The sequence below is a fragment of the Cryptomeria japonica genome, chromosome 7 (genome assembly GCF_030272615.1).
Source record: "Cryptomeria japonica chromosome 7, Sugi_1.0, whole genome shotgun sequence".
In the NCBI taxonomy this organism is placed as follows: Eukaryota; Viridiplantae; Streptophyta; class Pinopsida; order Cupressales; family Cupressaceae; genus Cryptomeria; species Cryptomeria japonica.
Window position 1 is genome coordinate 380403632 of NC_081411.1, and position 14413 is coordinate 380418044.

General features: G+C 34.2%; 1 protein-coding gene across 1 annotated transcript; it reads right to left on the reverse strand.

Moving 5' to 3' along the window:
• Positions 1-510: 510 nt before the first annotated feature.
• LOC131030106 (SKP1-like protein 1B) lies at positions 511-1517 on the reverse strand. Its single transcript, XM_059209417.1, has 2 exons — positions 1215-1517; positions 511-684 (listed from the first exon to the last, which is right to left on the reverse strand). Exons 1-2 carry the CDS (start codon positions 1515-1517, stop codon positions 511-513), a joined length of 477 nt encoding a protein of 158 aa, XP_059065400.1.
• Positions 1518-14413: the final 12896 nt, after the last annotated feature.

A 14413-nucleotide genomic window follows, 5' to 3' on the forward strand; every position in this document is an offset into this window, starting at 1 on the left:
GATAATGACATTTAATATATTTATATAAAATTTTCTGAGTTTAATTTAATTTCTATATATTCAGTTTTTTCTAAAAGAACAATTTAATTTTCATAATTTAAAAAATATTAACTAATATTTAGACTTAACTACTTTATTCATTTTCATGAAAGAAACAACTATCATTGATTATAAACATAGATAACTACCAATTTCAAATTGTATCAAATTTGAAAATAGAAACAATTGAATTGTATCTTTATAACACAATCAAACTAACAATTTCAAATTGTATCAAATTTAAAAATAGCCACACTTAAATTGTATCTTTATAACACAATCAAAACAAAATATTCCATAATGCATTTGTCTAAAATATTGTCAACTTATCACCTAAGACTGCTACATTTAATACAACTTAAATAGAAGATACCAGACAAAACCAGTTATCAAATCTCCAACTTATCTTTATGAGACTTGGTAAGAAATCCAAGTCTCATGCCACAAAACTAAAAAAATTTACTTCCAGATTTAGTCAAAGGCCCATTGATTTTCACGCCTGACTTCTGCCTCCTCTTCAGGAGTGAAGTCGTTTTTTATGTTAAATGTCTTTCGGATCTCTTCTGGGCTTTTGCCCTCAATCATGTCAGCCACAGTTTGGCACGTAAAGTGCAGAAGATTATTTATATTCAGATAGTTGGCAGCCTGCTCACAGCAAATAAATATGCTTCAAATTTTGTGAACAACCTTAAACAAAAAGCCTCATATTTTCTTGACATCTAATTTTCGAAAATCACTACAATATGAAACCTTCATTGAACCTAAATCAGGGTACACAAAATATGAAGCCTACAAAACAGAACCAGGCGAAACAAAAATATATGCGCTTACAAAACAAAATCACGCAAAAATTCATCCCGCAAATCCTACCATTAAAGACATTCCAAAGCCACATAAAATGCGCAAACGAAATGTCCCAAAACACAAAAATCGGTTAACAGAACCATATCAAAAATAAAACCAAACCCTGCAAACCAAACGATTACAATATTCATCCTACAATTTAGTACATATCAACTATTCGAGATCTGTGTGCTTTAAAGCCAAAGTATGTATAATATTTCCGGAAGACTTTAATCTTCACCCTCAAACTTTACAATATAAAAAGGTTCAATTTTCTTTCTGAAACCAACATCTAAACACGCTAGTAAAGGGGAGCTGAAAATCATACATACCAGGATAAGATCAAAAAGAGTAGCTTGATCCACCTTCACGAACTCCTGATCCCACTTCTTCACATCCTCCTCCGAAATGGCGCTTTTTTCTTCGCTGGTCTTGGCGGCCTCCACATGATACTTACAATATTCCATAACTTTGGCCAGGATGTTACTACTTACATTCGGCAAGGGCACCACGCTCTCCACGCCTGTATCCTCAATCATATTCTTGATTGTTTCAGATTCAAATACCACGGCCTGATCAACCTCGAACATTTCATCGTCTGAACTCTTCAATCTCACCTTACATTCCTTCGCCATGAATGGTTTGGGGATTGAAAACGGATGAAAGCGAACGAAAATCCAAGAAAGAGAAAGAACAAATCTATGGCTCACTTTATAATAATCTGAAATGACCGGCTAACCCCTGTATTTATATGTGAGTGATGAGATATTTTTTAAGCTTTCTCCTTAACACTAACCCGGGTGGGTGATTTGTTTTTTCTTGTTTTATGATTGGTGGCTATTTTTATTTTTCAAAATCAGTCGGCCTTTTTTATCATTTTAATAGTAACTAATATAACAATGTTATATTTTTCTTAGTTTCAATGTTTCTTAATTATAATTCATGATTTATCCCTAGGACCATAAGATATGATTCATGATTAAAATAAAATAAAAATGATTTTAGAAATATTATATTTTATGTCTATTTTTAGTCAATTTAAATGAATTAAATTAATATGATACATACAATATCTTAGCTTAAAATTGATAATGATTTACAAGGTCAAAGAATTAACATTTAATAATAAGCATAAATCTAAATATATAATATTCTAGTCAATATTGTTTCTTGTTTAGATTGCACTACAATTTTTTGCATCATCATTTAATGATAGTTAAATAAAATAATGTTAAGATATCTATACTAGTCATTTAAGAATATGGGTTCTTTAAAATCAAAATATGAATTAATCATATGTATCTAATAATAATTTCTATATTTTTATTACATATCAACTTTTTAAAATATTTTCAATAACATAATTTTTAATAATAACACTCATAGCTAAATATTTGTTAGTGGACAACTCCCCAATAGACCACCACACACTATATCATTGAATATTTTTAATGTACGTCAAAGGTTTATGAAAGCATCTTTCCTCTTTCAAACCTCTATTTTATTGTAATTTGAATCTAATCCAATCCATCAACTACAACAAATTAAAAAAACAAAGTATGTAGATACAATCTGTGAGGAGGATATTGGTAGTAATAGTAGAGCATATCACTCCTTTTCTCTAGTATCTTTATCTCCTCAGAGCTTCTTCTTCAGCTAAGCCATTTTGTTTTCATAAGTTGTTGTGTTCCAAACTAGGGGATGCCATGATTTCCCTAGAAATGTCTCATGGGAAAGGTATTCCCTCGCTAGAAAACAAGCCAGCCGCCAGTTCATCACTTTAGCTCGCATAGGAAGTAAACTGGGTGAGGCAATTTTTGTGAAAAAACTATTGTAATTACTGATTATCAATCTCCTATGTATATAGATTATTTGATTGTTGAAAAATTAATTCACAGCTAATATAAAAAATAATACAACTGCAATTTAACAAATAAAAAAATACGGGAACGGAAAATCTCCAAAATAATAAATACAATATTTTTGGATAAATTGTCCCTAGAAAAACCCGAAGGGAAAACCAGTTCAGCAAATGAGAAATTATATTAAACTTCAGCAAATCAAGAGATACATATACTACTTACCTCGACAATATTTTTTTCTCCAAAAATTATTCCCTCAATTTCTACTACTGCAATTCCTCTATTGTTGTATCCTACGCTCTCACTCTACCTTTGCTATCAATACAAATATGTTTTTTATCATTATAAATCTATTTACAAAATTATGCTTTGCAAATACCCTTTGATCCCCTTTTATAACCTTCTCTTTGTGCAACCAATGGCCATGATTAATCTTAATCGATGACTAAGATTATTTTGGACTCTAATTAACAACTTTCCAAAAGTCTATAATTAATGACTTTCTAGAAATTTCTAATTAACAACTTTCTAGAAAATTCTAATTAAGAACTTTCTATAGGTCCCTAGGGAAATGAAATTATTTCTAGATCTGGGTATGGAAACAACTATCTAAGCTACCCAATCTAACACTCCCTCTTAGCTAGGAAGGTGTTTTGCATAACACCCAAATTGTCTCTAAAGAAGATAAATTTTGCCTTACCCAATGCCTTTGTCAAGATGTCTACTACCTGTTGATCTGTAGGTATATATTATAGCAGAACAATCCTCCATTGTACGCAATTCATAATAAAGTGATACCTGATGTCTATATGCTTAGACCTATGTTGAAACACTAAATTCTTAGATAATTTGATGCAACTCTACTTGTCACAGTGTATCAATGTAGTCTCAACCTTCTGACCAAACAAGGCTACTAGCAACTTTCAAAGCCAAATAGCCTCACAAGTTGCCATCCTAGTTGTTAGGTATTCTGCTTCTGCAAAACTCAGAGCCACGAACTTCTGCTTCCTATTGTACAAAGAGACAACTCTCGATCCCAAACTGAAGCAACACCCTAAAGTGCTCTTCCTATCCATTGCACTGCCTGTCCAATCTGTGTCAATAAAGCCTATCAACTTGATTTCATCACCTCGAGCATATCTAATTTCATACTTGATTATACCATACAAATAAGACAACACATGTGTTGTCATTATCAATGCACTCTCTCTTGTTCTACCATGAACTGACTAAGAGATTTGACAGTAAAGGATATATATGGCCTAGTGTTGACTAAATACATGAGAGAACCAATCAATTTCCTTTATAAGGTGGGTCTACATCCTTCTCCTTTGATGTGTGTGCCTTCTTCCTATTCATGATCATGGGTGTAGACATGGCTTTGCAATCCTCCACCCTAAACCTCCTCAATATTTTGATGCAGTATTTCCCTTGTCCAAGGAAAATCTCTCCATCTGTCTACCACACTCCCATGCCTAGAAAGTAGTGCATACATCCCAAATCCTTCATCTCAAACTCTTTTCTAAGGTCCCTTTTATACTCCTCGATGAGCCCCAGTGAATGTGTTACAACAAGTCATCCACATATAGAACAACAATGAGAACCTCACCCCCAACCACCAAGTAGTAGAAGTTAGCATCTACCTCACTATTCATGAAGCTCATTCCCTGAAAGTAACTATCAATGTGTTCTTACCATGCCCTCGGAGCCTATTTGAGCCCGTACAAAGCTCTCTTCAATCTGCACACATGGGTCTTGTTGTTGTGTGCTACAAAGCCTTCTAGTTGTTCTATGTATACCTACTCTTTCAACTCTCTATTAAGAAAGATCGTCTTAACATCCATTTGATGGATCTGCCATCCCATCTATCCTACAAGTGAGATCACACCTCGTATAGAAGAATACCTGGCCACTGGAGTGGATGTCTCCTCATAGTCGATTCCTTCCTTCTGAAAGAACCCATTAGCCATAAACCTTGCCTTGTATTTCTTGATTCTACCATCTATACCATGCTTGATCTTATAGATCCAATGTGATCCAATCACCAGCCTATCTGTTGATCTAGGCACAACCTCCCACACATAGTTTTGCATTATTGAAGTATACTCCTCAACTGTCACATCTTGCCACACCTATTGTTGTGTAGCCTCCTGATTACTAGAAGGCTCATCATCTACCAACTGACTGATTAAATCCATATGGTCATTAAATATAGCAAGTTGTCTTCGTTGTCTATTGCTCATCCTAGGAGCACCCACAAACTCCTGAGCATCCCTATGTGTTTGTTGAACCACATGGTTCTTGTTGCCAACTGTAGAGGATGAAATATCAACCCCCATATCTTCCTAATGCATCTCTTGGATTTTCTGCATCTATTGCTCCATATTCTGTGAACTCTCAACACTTGAGCCTGTGTTTGTGTTAGTAACTATACTTGTGCTTTGCTTCCCTCGGTTTGGTTGAATGATCCTTGGAGCTTCTACTGGATTCTCACATTGATCATCTACTAGAAAATTTGTGGACCTCCTAAAAGCCTTGCCTCCATGAATTTGACATCACGCCTAGCTATATTCCTCTGGGTTATAGAATAAATATTCGATATACCTTTGAGGTCTCGTTTTACCCCACAAAGTACCCCCTCTCTGCAATCTTATCTAACCTGGAACATGTATCCCCTCTAATGTGAAAATACGCCAAACTCCCAAATATCTTGAAGTGATTGAAATCCAGCTTCTTCCTAGTGAATGCTTCCTCTAGTGTAATCTTCCCTAGTACCTTATGTGGAACCCTATTTTGTATGTACACTGGAAAGTTGGAAGCCTTAACCCATAGGTAACATGCAATATCTTGGTCATATAGTATAGCCCTTGTTGCCTCTGATATAGAATGATTATTCCTCTCAACAACCTAATTCTACTACAAGTTGTATGAAATGATCCACTCTCTCTTGATTCCTTCCCTAGTATAGAACTTTTGGAACTCTTTCCCTTTATACTCGCCTCTATTGTCTAACCAAATAACCTTTACCTTCCCACTTGTTGAATTATCCATAAGAGATTTGAACTCTTGGAAGTGACTAAAGACCTCATCCTTTGTCTTCAAGAAGTATATCTAGGTCTTTCTAGAGAAATCATCAATAAGAGTTACAACATACTCGTATCTTGTGAGAGATTTCATTGACATCGATCCACATATGTTTGAATGTACTAGATCAAGAAAACCATTGGATCTGGAGTCACTCCTTGCAAAAGTTTCTTTTGCAAATTTCCCCAACACACATCCCTTACATACATCATCATGCCTTGTGCTCATTTCTAGAACACCTATCACTATTTCATGAAGCAATTTAACTGCTCCATGATGTATATGGCCCATCTTTCTATGCCATCGCTCTCCTTGATCTCTAGGATTACTGCTGCTCATAAGTGCCTTAGGAGTGTCAAACTACAACCTATACAGTTGGCCGCTCCTAACTCCAATAGGTATGGGTGATTTCCAATCCTTATGCTTTATTAATACATACGCCCCTCTAAAGAGTACATTACACCCTTTATCCTGAAGGAAGGATATGGATATCGGATTTATACCCAAGTCTGGCACATGCAACACATTATGAATGGGAATTGAGTTGCAATTCTCCCTTTGAAATAAGACAATCCCTTTCCGAACTGGATTAAGTTTGGAGTTGTTCCCTATAGAAATTTGAATTTTGATGTCCTCCTCCTTATAACTAGAGAAATACTCTATAACTCCTATCATATAAAATGATGCCCCATTGTCTATTTACCAAACACCTTGTGAGGTTGAACTAGTCAGACAATCTATGAGAGAAAACACATACTCCATTCTACTAGAAATCTCATGTACACTTGTTGAAGCAATTATCTTCTTCTTGCCTTTCGTTTTTCTTTTCTTCTTATGAGGGAAATCACTGACATAGTGGCCAAACTCGTGACAATTGTAGTATTTGATCTTAGACAAGTCTTTTTATTTCTTCTCATCTTTTGGATTTGATCCTTTGCTATACCCCTTCTTTTCTTTTCCTTTTCCTACTAGGGCCATGCTTTCCTGTTCCACCTGACTTTTTTAAGTTTTACTATTGGGTCCACTAATAAGACTTAGTTTAATCTCCTCCTGAGTGAAATCACTTCATAGTCAATCCTAACTCTGTATAGTGTCTATCCCATAAATAACATGAACAAAGACATCTTGCTGCTTAGTAAACCCATTTAGGGTTATGCATACTAGCTCATCATCATTTGGTTTATCTATAATAACTGCCAACTCATCCTTGACAAGTCTAAGTCTGGTGAGGTAACTTGTAAAGTCTTCTCCCTTATTAATCTGGTTATTTCTCAACTTCTCTCTGAGAATCAACTTCCGATTAGTGGTAGCATTTTGGTACAGATTAAGAATGGAATCCCACATCTTATTCATTGTATCTAACTCTGTGATATGCAGAACTATAGGATCCTTAACACAGTCAAGGATTAGCCTCCTCACCTTGGCATCATCCTTCTTGTATGTTGAGAGTCATGTTGCATCTGAAGGTAGAGGTATAAGACTAGTTACATATTCCTTGATACCATTCTCTTCGAGCAATAAAGATATTCTATCCTTCCAGACACCAAAATTTGATGCTCCATCCAATCAGTCATGATCTCTTAAACCTATTGAGGCCATCTCAAAAAGAGTAAAATCCAAAACAATTTGGAAGAGGCTGAACTAGGTTTTATAAACCCTCAATTTTATCTTCCTATGCCTGCGCTAAGCTTTTTCTACCCTCAGATTATCTCTAATACCATGTGAAAAATCTATTGCTATTACTTATTATCAATCTCCTATCTATATAGATTATTTGACTGCTGAAAAATTAATTCACAGCTAATATCAAAAATAACACAATTGCGATTTTAAAATTAAAAAAATGCAGGAACAAAAAATTTGTAAAATATTAAACATGATATTTTTGGACAAATTGTCCCTGGAAAAACTCTGAAGGCAAAACCAATTCGGTAGGAAAGAAGTTATATTAAACTTCGCCAAATCAAGAGATACATATATTGCTTCCCTCTTAGTGGCAGAGCTTCGACAATATTTTATCTTTGAAAATTCTTCCCTCAATTTCTACTACTGCAATTCCTTTATTGTTGTATCATACTCTCTCACCACACCTTTTCTATCACTGCAAATATGTTTGCTATCACTTGAAATATATTTACAAAATTATGTTTTCCAAATACCATTTGATCCCCTTTTATATAACCTTCTCATTGTGCAACCAATGCCCATGATTAATCTTAATAGACAACTAAGATTATTCTAGACTCTAATTAATAACTTTCCAAAAGTCTATAATTAATGACTTTCTAAAAATTTCTAATTAACAATTTTTTAGAAAATTTTAATTAATAACTTTCTAGAAGTCCCAAGGGAAATCAAATTATTTTTAAATATAGGTATGGAAATGACTGTCCAAGCTACCCAATCTAACAATTTTGTGTGTAGTAGATGAAACTATGAGAGGATCAAAGCCCACTGTTGGGGATTTACTTCTCTTGAGAGATTTGTGCTTCTGAGAGAGTGTGGAGTTTGATCAGTCATTATTATTAATAATATGCCTCATCTTCTTCAAAGTAATACTACTTCACCTATTTTATTGCACAAAAAGTTTTCACCTTGTACAATTTGCTACTTCCTTTTAGTTCTCTATTCATTGAGGTGGGGACTAGTGTATATATTTGTCCATGCGCCACTCAATTTCTTTCAGTGTTCTTTGTGTCCTTTGGAGGCTATTGCAACAAGATGAAACCCTACCGATGGAAATTAGCTTGTCCTGCCATATTTGTGCCCCTAGGAAAAGGTGGAGTTAGAACTATCATTATTGATAAGATGTCCATGTTCTTTTGTTGGCCTCATCTTCTTGAATGTTTTAGCTCATCCCTTTTTGATGTTGGAGTCTTGCACTCAAAAAGACTTGATTCTTGGTGGGTTCATTAAGAGCCTTTCAACTTCTCCAACAAAACAAGGACCCATTAACCCACAAAAGATTTTCAGTTCTACAATCTACAAAATCCTTGAACACTACTATTTCTAGTGAGGCCTAGGCATGTTCATGTATTTTTCCATGGGTAAAAATAAGAGGTTCTGTCTTTCTCCAAACTGCTATTTGTTTCTTGAAAATGGAATTTATTGCCTAGCTTTCAATAAATATAGGATAATTTGAGAGCTCTAAATGAAAGACAACACTGCTCCCAAAAATCATAGTTGTCAAGCATCCCTCTTTAATATGCTTCCTCTTCAATCTACTCTCATTACTTAACGTCTATAATGTTGGCAATTGAAACTCATCCGGTGATTTTAGGTGACTTCTGGTAGTTGCTTATCTATTTAGGGTTGTCATTCATGGAAAATCTTATTGATTATTTGATCTAGTAGTCATGATTCAACTTATCCAAAATGAGTTAACCAGTAGGCAGTTAACCGGTATAAACGGGGTATTTCGGTAATGTTTTGAACCAAAATGATTTTTGATTATTGTGTTGGTTTTGGTGATTGTTTTTATGATCTTGGTAATTGGGAAGACCCTTAGGAAGCTTGTGATTATAATCCTTTTGTCTAGTGCTATTCTTTGTTCGAGATTGAAGCCAACTTGGAGCTACATGTTACACTTCTTAAAGTCAACATGAAGGAGATTGCTTTTATGTTAAGATCAGATGTATAAAATTGATTTGATTGATTTTTGATATATTATTGGTTTGGTATTCCATCTTGGTGCGATTGAGTGCAGTTTCACTTGTGCATTCCATCTTGTAGATGATTGAGATAGAAACAGAGTATTCAGCAAAGCAAAAGATACTCAGAATTTTATTCCTTAACCAGAACTCATTCTTGCATAGTCAGATGCTAAGTGAGAGTTAATGACACTACATTTTATCATTGTAATCAATTTGTAAGTCAATGAGATTTCCTTGAAGTTTGTAGCCTTCTAGGAAATTGTAACTAAGCATTAAGCTCTAGGCAGTGAGCCTGAATGCAAGTGCATTCCCTATGTATCTAATATTTATACATACTCCTAGCTATAGTATATAAATATTGTGGGTTCCATCTCCATTGTGGTTTTTCCTATTCTAGGTTTCCATGTAAAAATTTTGGTGTTGTGAATTTGTGTATTCTTTGTTGCATTTTTATGTTCCTTTCTGTTATGCATTGCTAACCGGTGGATAAAGAATAAGTTTACAAATTTAAAATCTGGCAGATCACTGATTCACCCCCCCTCTCAGTGATCCCTGACTCTAACAATTTGTATGAGAGCCTAATTCCTCTAAGGAAGCTTAACTGATTGAGGAAGATCTGGGAGATTTATTCAATGGATTCTACTTTTTAGAGACAATGCAATGTGGCACTTGAGGATCTTGATGTATCTAGAAGTGAGGTGTGTACCTTGAAGAATAACCTGGATCAAGCAAGTCTCTGTAGAGAAAAGCAAAAGGAATTAATGGACAAGTTGAAGGAGAAAGAAGATGAGATCATGGAATACCAGGACAAAGTTGATGAGGTTAACAAGATTGAGAGAGAGAAAGTTGCTTTGAAGAATGAGATTCAATCCATTGTGATGAGACTGACTAAGGAAATTGAGGACCAGAAAAAGAATGAAGAGAATCTGGAACAATCATTGAAGGAAAGAGTTGATGAATGCTTTAGGCTTACCAATGAGAATGATCACTTGAGTCTTTAGTTAACACAATCCAAGAATAATGGTAAAGAACTTGAAAGATAGATTGCTACCTTGAGAGATGAACTTGATACTACCAATGAATACAAAGACAAATTCAAATCCAGTTCAGCAATGCTTGATGAGATGCTCGAAAGTCAGACACATGGAAAGGATATGTGAGGTCTAGGATTAGAGAAAGGTGAATCCTCTCGATTTGGATATGGAAATTCTAAACCTGATCAGAAGAAGAGCAAGAATCCTCCAGCAGATGATGTAAATAAGGAGGAGGATACTCAAGATGTTGTGGAGCAAAAAGTTTTGGATACTGTCAAAGTTGATCCTGCTAAAGAAAATGATAAATCAATAGAGGTAGATGATGGTGCACCAGGTGGTGACACTAGTACATAGGAGGTGCCTAAAGAAGTCAAATCTGAACTGGTTGAGACTAAGAAGAGGGGAGAGGAGAAACAGGAAGAACCAGATAGAGTAAAGGGTAAGGCAATGGAGACTCCGATACCTGTGGCAATTTTACATGGCCAAAATTCAAAGCCAAGGAAGTTTTTTGTAGTTCAATATCAGTTTTGATAAGCCCTTCAATCAGATGTCTCGAGAATAAAGGATGATATTTGCTGCTTCTCTTTAGGCCCAAGCCAATCAAGATTTGGTGAAATCAGAGAATGAAGACAAAAAAATAATTTTGATGTCTATAGATGTTTTATAGAAGGTGGCTTCCAATGTATAGTTAGATTCAATTAACAGCCCCTCCACTAAATTATTACAATTGATTAATAGTGTAAATACCTATTTTGATTCTTTGGAGAAGACTTCTACTCAAACAATTTTGGACAAGTTTAAGGAAGTTAGAAAACAAACTTTCCTAAAAATGGTTGAAGATGACAAGGCAACATTCAATAAGAGATTACTAACTATTTATGACACATTATTAGAAGTCGGTAGATTGTATAAAGATTGTCTTGTTTTTCCTAAGTTCACTATTGATATTGATAATCAGATAGGGGTCTTCCAAGGCAAGCTTGCTAGTATTTGTCAATATTTTGACCCTAATGTAACATTAACCAGGAGTATTGAAGGACAAATTATAGCTTTAAATGATCAAATCTCAATCCTTCAAGCTCATAAGGAGAAAGTTTTGAAGAAAGTGGGTGAACTATGAAACCTGATTGCCATCCAGTTAGATACTATGCTAACTAATAAGGCAGATTGTATGAAGGAAATGGCTCAACCTATACCATCTGATTTGAGAGAATTAGACATTCATGCTACTATATTTAATGCTTTTATCAAAGATTTGGATAACCTGAAGAGTGGGTGGGATACTCACCTGGGTTTTTGAAGACTACTTATGCTAACGTCTTCAAGTATTTGTATAATATATGTCATATCTATATCAATTTTGGGCAGCACCCCATCTTTGGCATTGTTGTCAAAGGGGGAGAGATGAGGTAAAATATGTATAGATTGTACAGTTCAGTGATGTAGATTTTTGGATTATTGATCTAAGGGGGAGCCTTAGAATTATTTTATTCTTTCATCTGGTGTACAAGTTTCAACACTTAGCCATTTTTCATAGGTGTTGCCATCAATGCCAAAGGGGGAGATTGTTGGCAATTGACACTCATTCGACCTTATTTCAGGTGACTTTTGGTAGTTTCTTATTTGTTTAGGGTTGTCATTGATGTAAAATCTTCTTGATGATTTGATTTGGTAGTTGTGATTCATCTTATCTAGAAGGAGTTAACCAGTATAAAAGGGTATTTCGGTAATATTTTGATCCGAAATGATTTTTGATGATTGCGATGTTTTTTGGTGATTGTTTTTATGATCATGATAATTGGGAAGACCCTTAGTAAGCGTTTGACTATAATTTTTTTGTCTAGTGCTATATTTTGTTTAAGATTGAAGTCGACTTGGAGCTACATGTTACACTTCTTGAAGCTGACTTGAAGGAGATTGCTTTTCTGTTAAGAATAGATATATAAGATCAGTTCGGTGATTGATTTTTGATATATTAGTGGTGTGGTGTTCCGTCTTGGTGCGATTGAGTGCAGTTCCATGTACAAATTCAATCTAGTAGTTGACTGAGATAGAAACAGAGTATTCAACAGAGCAAAAAGGCAATCAGAGATTCAGTGCTTAACTAGAATTCATTCTTGTATAGTCAGATGCTAATTGAGAGTTCATTTCATTTTATTTCATCATTGTAATCAAATTATAAGTGAGTGAGACTTCCCTGAAGGTTGTAGCCTTCAAGGAAATTGTAACTGAGCAGTGAGACTGAATGCAAGTGCATTCTCCATCTATGTAATATTTATGTACTCTTATCCATAGTATATGAATATTGTGGGTTCCATCCCCACCATGATTTTTCCCTTTCCATTTTTCCACGTAAAAAATTCAGTTTTGTGGATATGTGTATTATTTGTTGCATGTTTATGTTCCTTTTTGCTTTGCATTGCTAACCGGTGGATAAAGAATAAGTTATTGGATTTAAAATCCAGTAGATCACTAATTCACCCCCCCTCTTAGTGATCCTTGACTCTAACATATAACTGCACAACCCGTATGCATATATACCCACCATTGGAATAGGTTTGCATAGAGTATTATATATCTAAGAGGTTGGTATGGGTTAATTATTTAAATCTATTTCATTAACTAGAAAATATTATAGGTTGGGTTTATAATAAATTGTAGTACTTATTAAAAATTATAAAATAAATGATAACAATTTAATAATTATAGAATGGATGATTTAAGTAAAAAATTAAAAAAAATATGATTTCTTAGGATAAAAGTATGATGTCAAAGTCAGTTATTAATCCTTACTCAAAATATAATTTTGAATTATGTGCATTGCAATCATGGAAATATATTTTGGCAATCTGTCTAGGGTTGTCCATTCTTCTTCTATGCTTTCTTTCGTCTTCTCTTTGAATCACCCACCTTGGCATGCTTAGTGGCACCCTCTTTAGTGCACTCAATCCTCATCTTCTCTACATTTTACATTCTTCTACAATGTCTTTCTTCTTTGCCAATAATTTTTCCTTTGTCTTCTCTCTTCACTATTTGGTCCAACCATGTTCACTTTTCTTGCTAATTTAATTTCCTCCTTAATTTCTGGTTTTTTTTTCTTCTTTTTCAATGGGTGTGTTTGCTTTCGCAGAACATTACTCTTTAATTATTTTCCATGATGATTATTTGTCAACTTTTCTTACTAGTCACAATTCTGCAAGGACTCCTTTAATAATTTGTCCCTCTTTTCCATTCTCCATCCCATTGGTACGTAACCCCCTCTCATAGTATATTTTCCAAGACATGATAGTGTTGTAGAATAGCATATCATTTTCATCCTTCTTTCTCTTTTATATCTAATTTAAAAATTTAAAATTTGAATTTTTTCCTACTATCCTTTATAAGGCATATCCAAGGTCCCAATGTGAGCAATAAATCTAGGGAACAAAGATCAAATCTTTGCTCCCCAAGTAATTTTTGAGTGTTGTATTTTATACCTAAGACTCAGTCATACAAACTAACCAAGCATTAGATATAGATAAAAGACTAACTAGTTAACTAAACATAAATAATATCACATAGCATATTAACTATACAATTTTTAAGTCTTTGTATTGTTAATATCAATTGAGTATATTCATATATCCTTATATCCGCTTTTACATTATCTATCTTCCTCTATATGCTTACATATTCATGTATCCCATCATATATATATCCTATCCTAGTTACGTCATATATCCTCTATATATCTCATATTTTGTCATCTAAATAATTTGGTGTACATATATCTAAGGAATGGGATTTCAACCATTTATCCTATCCCTATCCTAGATGGTATCTTTAGAATCTTGTGTTTTGAGATCTCCTCGTGACAAGATGTGGTAAGATTTTTTTTACTATATTTGAACTATTATAC